General features: G+C 38.4%; 1 protein-coding gene across 1 annotated transcript in view; it reads left to right on the top strand.

The window, feature by feature from the left end:
- The window catches only part of LOC138700020 (aminopeptidase N-like), an 81,111-nt gene that overhangs the window by 27,218 nt on the left and 41,688 nt on the right, over positions 1-12,205 (top strand). The window contains exons 4-6 of the mRNA XM_069826308.1: positions 411-727; positions 8,959-9,114; positions 10,648-10,956. Coding sequence (XP_069682409.1) covers positions 411-727; positions 8,959-9,114; positions 10,648-10,956 — 782 coding nt within the window. The remainder of the gene's footprint in view (positions 1-410; positions 728-8,958; positions 9,115-10,647; positions 10,957-12,205) is intronic.

The following is a 12,205-nucleotide window of genomic DNA, read 5'->3' as shown; positions in this document are numbered from 1 at the left end:
GAACGAGAGAATTGTCTGAGATAGAACTATAAGGGATATCCAGCTTCCAGGATTAAGGGGTTTCCAACACGGAGAATATATATTGCACATGTAAAGCATAGAAATTTGTCCGGTTCCAAGAAAATGTATCCAATATAAGGAGGTGTTTAATCTACAGAGGTGTCCAAATACAGAGGTTTCACTGTATTAATAAAATTATTATAGGAATATTAATATTGAATTAGTATTCCAGTTACAGAATAATTATGTTTCCCACAATTTCCATCAATCTCAGCTACGGGTATAAAACAATCTCCGCTTACAATAATATTAAACAAATACAAATTATAAAATTAATCTCCATAAATACCTGTCTTTGTTTGTAATCTTTAGCAGTGGAAAAACTTGAATTCAGAACTGGTGTGCCTCAGGTGTGGATCGACGTCGAAGTTAAAGAAGACTCCTATTATGTGACCTTGCACAGCAGTGAGTTGGCCATCCTGGAGGCCTCAGTGGTACCGTTGGACGATAATGAGACCCTGGATGTCCTACCCTTCCCGGGCCACAGCCTCCGCAACTTGCAGAATCGGGACTCCAAGTTCGTTCTGCAGCAGGACAGAGTGACATTGTTTCACTCGTTCAAGGCAGGAGGGCGTTACCTCTTGCACCTCCGTTACCAGGGTCAGCTCTCCAGCTCTCTTACCGGCTTCTACAAGCTGTCGTATGTTGACAGCCACAACAACACGAGGTCAGTAGTCGGGGCGCAGCACTACTCACTGGTGCTTCACTGCTGTACTCCGTTCCATAATGTCTGACAGGAGAAGTAAATATTGCCGGGAGAGGAGAAGAGAAGTATAATAAATTGTTGAATAATTTAATAATTTCAAGGGGAAAATTATTCTGGAGTCGGGTATCGAACCCGGGATCTTTGACTGACACGTCAACGCTCTACCGACTGAGCTACCCAGGAACCGTAACCGACAATTTTTCCCTTTATATCCACATACCTCAAGTGGGCTGACAAGACGCCAGAACCCAACACTCAGTGTACACGAACTCTGCGTGACTTAATCAACCAATGGCAGAGGTCTCATTCCACGCTTGTCTTGAGTTGGGCGGAGGTAGAACGCCTCAGACCTTCCAAACTCAAGTCAAGAGTGGAATGAGTTCTCTGCTATTGGTAGAACAACAATTATATTTCTTTCCTCCTCTGCCGACAATGTGTATTTCTCCTGTCAGACATTATGGAACGAAGTATAGAATATGCATGTATTTATTCACACTGCAAATGGGTAAATACCCGGTGGCAGTGGTAACTAATTACACTCAATTATTACACTAATGTCCCGCGCGGTGGCGTCGTGGTCTAAGGCATCCTGCCTAGGACTCGCGTTACGGAATGCGCGCTGGTTCGAGTCCTCATGGGGGAAGAAATTTTCTCATGAAATTTCGGCCAGTGTATGGGACCGGTGCCCACCCAGCATCGTGATACACTTGGGGAGCTACGGTAGGTAGCGAAATCCGGTTGCGAAAGCCAGCTATAACGGCTGGGAGGATCATCGTGCTAACCACACGATACCTCCATTCTGGTTGAATGATCGTCCACCTCTGCTTCGGCATGTGGACGTGAGGCCAGCAGCCGGCTTGTAGGTCTGGGCCCATCATGGGCTGTTGCGCCACGGATTATTATTAGTTACATTAATAATAAATTACAATTCATAATATTAATAATAAAATAATAATAGCAATATACAATACTATTAACAAGGAGCATCCTAAATTAAATGAAGCACAATCACTTAATATAACATAATTAAAGTAAATCTAATTTATATCTTAACCCTAAGTTCGAACTTAAACCCACGAGTATATATGTTCATACTTGCATAAGTACCTTTCAGCACTACACTCATTTCGCTGTCAATTCACTCACTGCACTGGAACCATGAAACATTTCACTGACACTATCCTGATTTCACTAACACTTCAAAAACATTTCACTGTTCAAATACTTTGCACTACCACTATAAACTATAAAACTTCACTGATACAGCACTTCAAATAACAAAACATCAATTACACCCTTATTATTCCGTAGAATTGTACTTATTATATATTACTTACTTACTTACTTACAAATGGCTTTTAAGGAACCCGAAGGTTCATTGCCGCCCTCACATAAGCCCGCCAGCGGTCCCTATCCTGAGCAAGATTAATCCAGTCTCTATCATCATACCCACCTCCCTCAAATCCATTTTAATATTATCCTCCCATCTACGTCTCGGCCTCCCTAAAGGTCTTTTTCCCTCCGGTCTCCCAACTAACACTCTATATGCATTTCTGGATTCGCCCATACGTGCTACATGCCCTGCCCATCTCAAACGTCTGGATTTAATGTTCCTAATTATGTCAGGTGAACAATACAATGCGTGCAGTTCTGTGTTGTGTAACTTTCTCCATTCTCCTGTAACTTCATCCCGCTTAGCCCCAAAGATTTTCCTAAGCACCTTATTCTCAAACACCCTGAACCTATGTTCCTCTCTCAGAGTGAGAGTCCAAGTTTCACAACCATACAGAAGAACCGGTAATATAACTGTTTTATAAATTCTAACTTTCAGATTTTTGGACAGCAGACTGGATGATAAGAGCTTCTCAACCGAATAATAACACGCATTTCCCATATTTATTCTGCGTTTAATTTCCTCCTGAGTGTCATTTATATTTGTTACTGTTGCTCCAAGATATTTGAATTTTTCCACCTCTTCGAAGGATAAATCTCCAATTTTTATATTTCCATTTCGTACAATATTCTGGTCACGAGACATAATCATATACTTTGTCTTTTCGGGATTTACTTCCAAACCGATCGCTCTACTTGCTTCAAATAAAATTTCCGTGTTTTCCCTAATCGTTTGTGTATTTTCTCCTAATATATTCACGTCATCCGCATAGACAAGAAGCTGATGTAACCCGTTCAATTCCAAACCCTGCCTGTTATCCTGAACTTTCCTAATGGCATATTCTAAAGCGAAGTTAAAAAGTAAAGGTGATAGTGCATCTCCCTGCTTTAGCCCGCAGTGAATTGGAAAAGCATCAGATAGAAACTGACCTATACGGACTCTGCTGTATGTTTCACTGAGACACATTTTAATTAATCGAACTAGTTTCTTGGGAATACCAAATTCAATAAGAATATCATATAATACTTCCCTCTTAACCGAGTCATATGCCTTTTTGAAATCTATGAATAACTGATGTACTGTACCCTTATACTCCCATTTTTTCTCCATTATCTGTCGAATACAAAAAATCTGATCAATAGTCGATCTATTACGCCGAAAACCGCACTGATGATCCCCAATAATTTCATCTACGTACGGAGTTAATCTTCTCAAAAGAATATTGGACAAAATTTTGTACGACGTCAACAAAAGTGATATTCCTCGAAAGTTACCACAGTTGGTTTTGTCCCCCTTTTTAAAAATAGGTACAATTATGGACTCCTTCCATTGTTCTGGTACAATTTCCTTTTCCCAAATAGCAAGTACAAGTTTATAAATTTCGCTATATAATGCACTTCCACCCTCTTGTATTAATTCTGCTGGAATTTGATCGATACCTGGAGACTTGTACTTTTTCAGATTTTCTATCGCAATTTCGACTTCTGAAAGCGTGGGTTCGGGTATAAATGGCTCAGCAGTTTGTATTTCAATTTCGTCCCGATCATTTCTATTTGGCCTATGTACATTTAGTAGTTGCGCAAAATAGTTTTTCCATCTGTTTAGGATTGATGGAGAGTCTGCAAGCAAGTCACCATTCTCATCCTTGATCACGTTTACCCTTGGCTGATATCCGTTCTTAAATTCCTTTATACCCTTATATAAATCTCGAATGTTTTTATTCTTACTATTTGTTTCTACCTCATTCAGTTTTTCCTTCAAGTAACCTCTCTTTTTATTCCTAAGTGTACGACTTGCTTCCCGTCTTTCATTGAAATAATTATCTCTCTTCCCCTCGACTGGATCCTGTAAGAATTTCAATTTTGCCTGTTTCCTTCTTTCTACTACCATGCAACAATCTTCATCAAACCACGGTTTCTTTTTCTTAGTTTCATAATAACCTATGCTCTGCTCAGATGCAATTTTGATACTATCTCTGATATTTTCCCACACGCTATTAACATCTAATTCTTTCTCAACTTCGTCGGAACTTTCTAAAGTGGCAAACCTATTCGAAATTTCGACCTGATAATTTTGCTTAGCTTCCTCGTCCTTTAATTTCAAAATATTGAATTCAGTAATATTAACTTGTTGCTCTACTCGCTTGGCTACTGATAATCTTTCTCTTAATTCTCCAATCACCAAATAATGGTCAGAATTACAGTCTGCACCCCTGAAAGTTCGAATATCTACTATACTAGTATGTCTCCGTTTATCTATCAAGATGTGATCTATTTGGTTGTGTGTCAATCCATCTGGAGAAGTCCAAGTATATTTATGTATATCCTTATGGGGGAATGTTGTACTTTTGACAATTAAATTTTTCGATGTGGCAAAGTTGACTAATCTAACTCCATTGTCACTACTAATTGCGTGTAGGCTCTCTTTTCCAATAGTTGGTCTAAAAATATCCTCCCGTCCTACTTTAGCATTGAAATCCCCCAATAAAATTTTCATGTGATATCTAGGGAAATGATCAAAAGTATGTTCCAATTCCTCATAGAAGCTATTCTTTATATGGTCGTCTTTCTCTTCTGTAGGGGCGTGAGCATTTATAACTATGATGTCGCACCATCTACCCTTAAGTACTAAATATGATAACCTGTCACTGATAAATTCGACCTTTTTTACTGCTGATTTTATTCTTTTATGAACAAAGAATCCTGTTCCTAATTGGTGATTATTGTTTCCTTCCCCATAATACAACAAGTAATCTCCTATTTGTGATATGCCATTCCCATCTAACCTAACCTCTTGTACTCCCACGAAGTCTATTCTATATCTAGCTAGTTCTTTAGCTACTAATGTTACCCCTCCTGTTCTATAAAGACTAGTTACGTTCCAAGTGCCAAATCTCAAAACCTTATTCCTTTGCTGTGGTTGTGCCAGAGAATCAGTCCTATTCCGAGGCTTATTATAGGGATCCGTAACAAGCTGTTTTTTACGGTGATGGGTTGTTAGCCCTTCGCCCAACCCCCAAGCTGGAGGACCACCCCTTATCGGCTGTCCACGACTGCTTATTCAATATATTCGCAGCTACCCTCCATATCTGGAGGCCGTCTCCTCTATCCGCAACCTGAGGACGCGCCATGCCGTGGTGATAGGGACCCACAATACATGGACTTATTATATATTATATTATAAATATATAATCATACAAATGACTGCAAAATTTTGAAGGCTTCATTCTCACTTCTTTCATGAATTCATATTATGGCATAAAATCCCCAAAGGATATGAACTCTATTAACTTATACCATTTTCAATTATACGAAACAATAGCGGAAATATCATTTTAAAGAAAGAACCTTAAGATGAAAAAGAGTATATTGAAATTCCATAAATAAAGATACAATAAAAGGAAAAATAATTAAAGTGTAGGTCTACTATTTTTACAGAAATTGAAGGGCTCTCTGCAAAAAGGGGGTGGCTCCACATTTTGGTGAAATTAATATTTTGCTTGTTGCATGCGTTAAAAATATGCCCGACCTTTTAATGCAAGAACGGTGTGATTCCGAGCATTTGATAAAAAGTTACAGTACAATTGGAGCTGTGCTTCCAGTTGTTTCGTTGCAAAAAGTAGGCAGCTCCTGTAGCTATAAACAGAGTGAACCTTAAGTAGTGTCATTAATTTTAAGAGGTTATTCTTTGAGATATTTCAAACAAAAATTCGTTTTGCTTTCTTTTGAAATTTGATCCGAACAAATGTAATTTTTCGTTCTGCAAAGGAATTTTACAATGTTACATTTGTTCGGATCAAATTTCTGCACATTTAAAGGCAGAAACTAGAATTCTTTCAATAATAATTTAAGTAGTGTCATTAATTTCAAGAGGTTATTCTTTGAGATATTTCAAACAAAAATGTTTAATACACACATGAAATAATGGAATATATCTAAGGTGTCTATGATATCATTATTTCACATGTGAAGTAATGAGCTACTGTATTTTGGACAGTTGCTAACAGTTTAATAAACAGTACACTGTAACAGATAAAGTTATTTTATCTTACCCTAGTGACATAGTGTACTGCTTATCAAACTGTTAGCAACTGTCAGAAATAACTCATTACTTCACATGTAAAATAATTTGTTGAATAGAAACAAACATTCAATTTATAGGTTACCCGATCGGCAACTTAGCAAAAAAAGAATTTTTATATCATGCCAGACGAGGCACATCCAACTGCTGGCTCGTGACGTCACACGTCTCTGCTCTCGAGCTCGTTGAGAGAGGAAGCATAGGTAAAAGAGCACAGTAGGGGAAGTGGCAATTGACGGGATGGAGATATTTAAATAGCAGATACACAACATACCCCTCCTCTCGTGCTCTACCAAAGGGGAAATGCGCTCCGACTTCACAACTTGGAGAATTGGAAATGACTGTGCTAGGGCTTTAAACAAGTATTCATCATGACTAATATTATATATAAGAAAGGAAATAATTACTTGGATACGATAAAACGTTAGCCTATATATTACACGTGGTTAAAAATCCATTAAGGGTTCGTATCATAACCATCTTACTCATGCGTAATAATCAATTTAAGCCACTTATAAAATAAATATTATTATCGCAAGTGTGCGGTAAAGTAAGCGCCGCACATTCCATGGACTTTCATATTTCGTAACTTCAAAATAAATACGAGTAACATTCTGTTCCCAAGATTACAGATCTTGTTACGTTAATAAATAAAATTATGTAAGCAACTTGTATGCGACGTGGACTTTTTTTTTGTACTTGTGTAATTTCAGCACTCCCCTAGGCTAGTGCTGATAATCTTTCCACTCGTGTAAAAAAGTTCTAGTTTGCAACCTTGGATAAATAACCATTCTCATAAATAATAGGCCTATTGATTTTAACAAATCTTATTGTATTAGTAGTACAATTTAACTAAACATTTGAAGTCTCTCCATAAATATTGATCAGGTAATACACATATTCCTAGTCATCGTTTCACAAGTCTAGTATGATCAGGTCAACCAGATCAGTTTATTTTCATCCACAATTTCTTTGTCTAATAATATTGTGAGAGTAAATTCTGTAGATTATAGTGAAATTTCTCGCTTGGTAGTAGTTACGAAATAATTACTGTACTTTCTAGCGTATCCACTACTTTAAATATAGGTATTTTCACATACAACGCATTGCAAAATCATCTACTTTGTACCATTACCTCAGAGTCAGAAAGGTGTCGGCCCACCCAGCGTCGTGATGAATTTGGGGAGCTACGTATAATAGAGTACGTACAAGACGGAGCCTCGCTGGTTACCGAGCTCGTTGCTCATAACCTAGCTGGTCGCTGGGCAGAAAGTCGGAGTGATCAAAACGAAGCTTGTTTACACCTGCCAGTCTGTGTAGCTGAACTTTGAACTTCCTCTGCTTTTTAAAAATCGTCTTTAAAAACAATAATAATTTGTAAAAGTGCAGTGCTTGGACATGGAATATAAATAAGATAAAATAATAAAATTATACAATAATATATTAATTGATAAATCGTAATTACAAACAAAATAGAATAGGCACAATTTAATGTTTAATAAATAGCAAATTGAAAACTAAGTAAAATTAACAACAGCAGTATGTATGAAAGTTTAAATTAGATAGCAAATCACTAGCTAACTAAGATTAACAATAATAGTACAAATAAATTTTCAAAATAAATAGCAAATTACAAAGCGGCGTGGTAGAGGGTTGGCCTTGCATTCGGGAAGTCCGGGGTTTGATCCCAGGGGTCGGCAATCCTAACTGAGGTTTTTCATGGTTTCCTCAGTTATTTCCAGGCAAATGCCGGAATTGTACCTCTTGAAAGTCCGGCCATGGACGTCGATCCTTCCCTTAATCCTTTCATATGTGTGAGTGAATACTGTGCAATGTCTTAAATGTTTGTGTTGTATCGGAGGTGGCCCTGGCATTGAGTTGATCCCTCATCCGGGCAGGCCCTCCATGTCCTTCTGTGTTCAAAAAAGTATGTATGTGATCCAGTAGATTAATTCCTCTGCCGACAGGTCGCGGCCCTGTAAGGCCCGTGTGGCGTGGGTCGTGTAAATGAACCTAAAAGGGAGAGGTTAAACTAAGGGAAAGTAAGAAAGAAAGAAGCAAATGACAAGCTAACTAAAATTAACAACAATACACAGAGCAGAGTCGTGAAAAGCGAAAACTTATATTGGTTTACAGAAAATAAAATAAATCTATCAACAAATTGTGGTAGATGCAAGTCCGTCTATAGGTGATTTGTTATCTTGTGAAACCTACTTGTCCTCAAGGCGAAGAAGAAAGTGGAATGAGAAACTTCTCTCCCTCTTTATGCTTCACCTTGCAGCTCACTTACCCCCACCATAATATTCTTACTTTGAGCAACGGCGCACGAATTCGTTTGGTTTCACGAGATAATGAATGACTTATACTAGACTGCTTGAAACATGCTCTGTTTACAATTATTGTACATGTAGAACGAACGTTTTCTGCGAAAAAAACTGTTCTACACGATAGTTGGCAGAGTTTAACATCAGAAACAATAACAAGGTGTGTTGCATGAATATCATATCACTTATAATTATCTGTTAAAAATAGTATTCTCTTTTTTTTTTAACTTGCAGAGCTTTTTTCTTGTTTCAATTGCCTTTTCTTGCTTGCTTATTTTAAGTCTATTATAAAGTCTAAAAATCCGGGCTCTACAGTGTTATTACAGAGAGGCGTTGAGAGCTGTAATTAAGATTACACAATATCAGCTAGTAATCTTCATCTCGTTATCTTTCAGGTGGATGGCTTCCACGACGTTTGAGCCGAACGAGGCTCGAAAAGCGTACCCTTGTTTCGACGAGCCTGGGTTCAAGGCTCACTTCCAAGTGAATCTGGCGAGTCGAGATGACGTCATGGCGCTCTCCAATATGCCGCGAGCATCTGTGCACAACATGTGAGATCTGTAATTACTAAATTTAACCAAATAATAATAATGATAATAATAATAATAATAATAATAATAATAATAATTAACATCATCATCAAAATCATTAACAATTTTAAAAGTTAAAGCTTTTGTCCCATTTCATTCTAAACTTTTTGAGAACTTTAAACCGAAGTGACGTGAGGTGACGTGACGTGACTGCCTGCTCAGATCTTTTTAATATGAATTCTAATTGTTTATATATGCCAAACACATCATCATCATCATCATTATCATCATCATCATGAATAATTTTGGGGACAAGAGATCAACAGTTAGCTGTTTCATATGGAAAGATTCTCTCTCTCTCTCTCTTTGGCTTTAGAAAATTGCGTCATGAATTTTTAGTTTTCTCTCCGTGTGTAAAATTTTGTTTTATGTTGGCAGATTTTTTTCTCGTTTGCGGGTGTTGCTTTTATTTTTTCTTTTATGTTAAGAGATATAACTTATTTATACATAGGCCTACATAGTGTTCTGCCAAATGACAGATCTTTCACTACAAACCCAGTATTCTCCAATTTTCTTACTTTCTGCTTTCCTCTTAATCTCTGCATATGATCCCATACATCTTAATATCTTCTTCTGCCCCGAACTCTCTTCCGTTCACCATTCGTTCCAGTGCATACTTCAGTAGGCAGTTTCTTCTCAGCCAGTGACCTAACCAATTTATTTTTCTCTTCCTGATCAGTTTCAGCATCATTCTTTTTTCATCCACCCTTCTAACATACGTAATTTCTTATTCTGTCTGTCTATTTCACAGTCTCCATCCTTCTCCATATCCACATTTCAAATGCTACTAGTCACTTCTCTTCACTTCGTCGTAATGTCCATGTTTCTGCTCCATACAGTGCTACACTCCACACAAAGCACTTCACTAATCTCTTCCTTAGTTCTTTTTCTAGAGGTCCGCAAAAGATGTTCCTTTTTTCTTTTAAAAGCTTCCTATGCCATTGCTATCCTCCTTATTAAATATTGATAGTTTAGACATAAATTTGTCTCTAGCCTCTTCTAGAAATAATAGCTGTTCAGTATGTTGTGACCTAATTGACCGGTTTGCGAAGGAAGAGGATCGTCAAGTGAATTTGCTGTACAAGTACGTAAGAGTAATCAGGTACATGACAGGACCTATATTTTTAATACATAAAATACAACCTCGCATCAGTCACGTCTTGGCCTTCTCAACTTTCAAACTCACCGTCCACCACTCCCTTGTTAGATTCCCCATTCGCCACCACATAGGGGTTACAAGGTACACTACGGGAGACGACCCCCGTGGGAGAAGAAACCCAGGAAGACCCACAAAAAGAGATGGCGGGACCAATTTTGATTTGATTGGAGTGGAACGGATCTTATGGTCCATACCGTAATGCAGATGATGATGATGACTACGAGAGAAAGCTTTTTAAACAGATTAAAACTAAATTACTTTAGGCTATTTACCACTATTATGTTGTGCGCATATACACAAAGCAGGGTATCAGCTAATCATGTATGCTGTTACAGGACGGAAGTTGAACGTTGGCAGTGGAACCGTTTCGAGGAGACGCCACCAATTTCTACGTATCTAGTGGCTTTCTTTGTGGGGCACCTGGAGTTCCGTGAAACCAAGACAAAGGGCGGAACGCCGTTCAGGGCTTGGGCGCGGCCCGATATGGTGACGCACACCAAGTACGCGCTAGATATTGCCCCCCGCATCCTCGACTACTTCAGCTCTCTGCTGGGAGTGTCCGAACCCTTGCCGAAACATGACTTGCTGGCCCTGCCTCGCTTCGTGGCTGATGCTCTGGAGAATTGGGGCCTTATCTCCTTCGGGTAAGAGCAATCAGCAATTATCACAGAAGGTGGATGTTTTTTTCTTGTTACAGCTGAAGCACAGTTTGTACAGGGCATCATCTTTTTCGTGTAAGCTAAGGGTAAACAAAAACGTATACAAAATATGTATATGTATATGTATGTATGTATGTATGTATGTATGTATGTATGTATGTATGTATGTATGTATGTATGTATGTATGTATGTAAATGTTATGTTTTATTTAACGACGCTCGCAACTGCAGAGGTTATATCAGCGTCGCCGGATGTGCCGGAATTTTGTCCCGCAGGAGTTCTTTTACATGCCAGTAAATCTACTGACATGAGCCTGTCGCATTTAAGCACACTTAAATGCCATCGACCTGGCCCGGGATCGAACCCGCAACCTTGGGCATAGAAGGCCAGCGCTATACCAACTCGCCAACCAGGTCGACGTATGTATGTATGTATGTATGTATGTATGTATGTATGTATGTATGTATGTATGTATGTATGTATGTATGTATGTATATATTTGTCTTTAAGCAATATTCTTTCGGTGAGGCGGCACTTCACATTATTAGTATACAGTGCCGACTCACCGTTTTACATGCCTCTCGTACAAGTCATTTAGGACATTACTTATTTTAAATTTATTATTGCAATTCTTCCTCCAGTCTTTTCTTGTCTGTCACCAATTCTTCCACAAGTTTACTCCTAACCCATTATTGTACCAAAAATACCATAACGCCCTTCCCCTCACTCTACATCTCTAATTATTTGCACTTTTCACTACACACTTTTCCACTTTGCAACTTTTTAAGCCTTAGTTTTCTTTTCTCATGATTTATTTCCCCTTCACACCATTTCCTTAAGTCATGCTGTTTTTTCAACTTGTTTTCCTCTCTTCCTTCATCACTGCTCCCTGAACTATCTCCTACTTGCGTTACTCTACTTTTCTTCAGCCTCGATTTAGATCTTAGTTCCTTCACTCGCTTCGGATTTGCTCCCATCTGATGTCCACTATTTCCATTCGCTTGCATTGAGGTTTTATTCTGGTGTGCTTCCTGAATACCAGTTCGCGTCACTCCTGTTTCTTCTTCATTTGACGTCACTGCCTGCTTTCCGGAAATTTTCGCTGAGTTTAACACGTTTCCATTTGTCTCGCGTACACTCACCATACTTGTGTCACTAACCTCGCCTTTAGATACGATATTCTTGATTTTTTCTTTCAAAATTTGTCCTTTTCTTCTGAGCCTACAATCGGTT

Source organism: Periplaneta americana, chromosome 5 (genome assembly GCF_040183065.1).
Source record: "Periplaneta americana isolate PAMFEO1 chromosome 5, P.americana_PAMFEO1_priV1, whole genome shotgun sequence".
Classification (NCBI taxonomy): domain Eukaryota; kingdom Metazoa; phylum Arthropoda; class Insecta; order Blattodea; family Blattidae; genus Periplaneta; species Periplaneta americana.
Note: the sequence above shows the minus strand (reverse complement) of the source record. Positions and strands in the feature narration are given on the sequence as shown.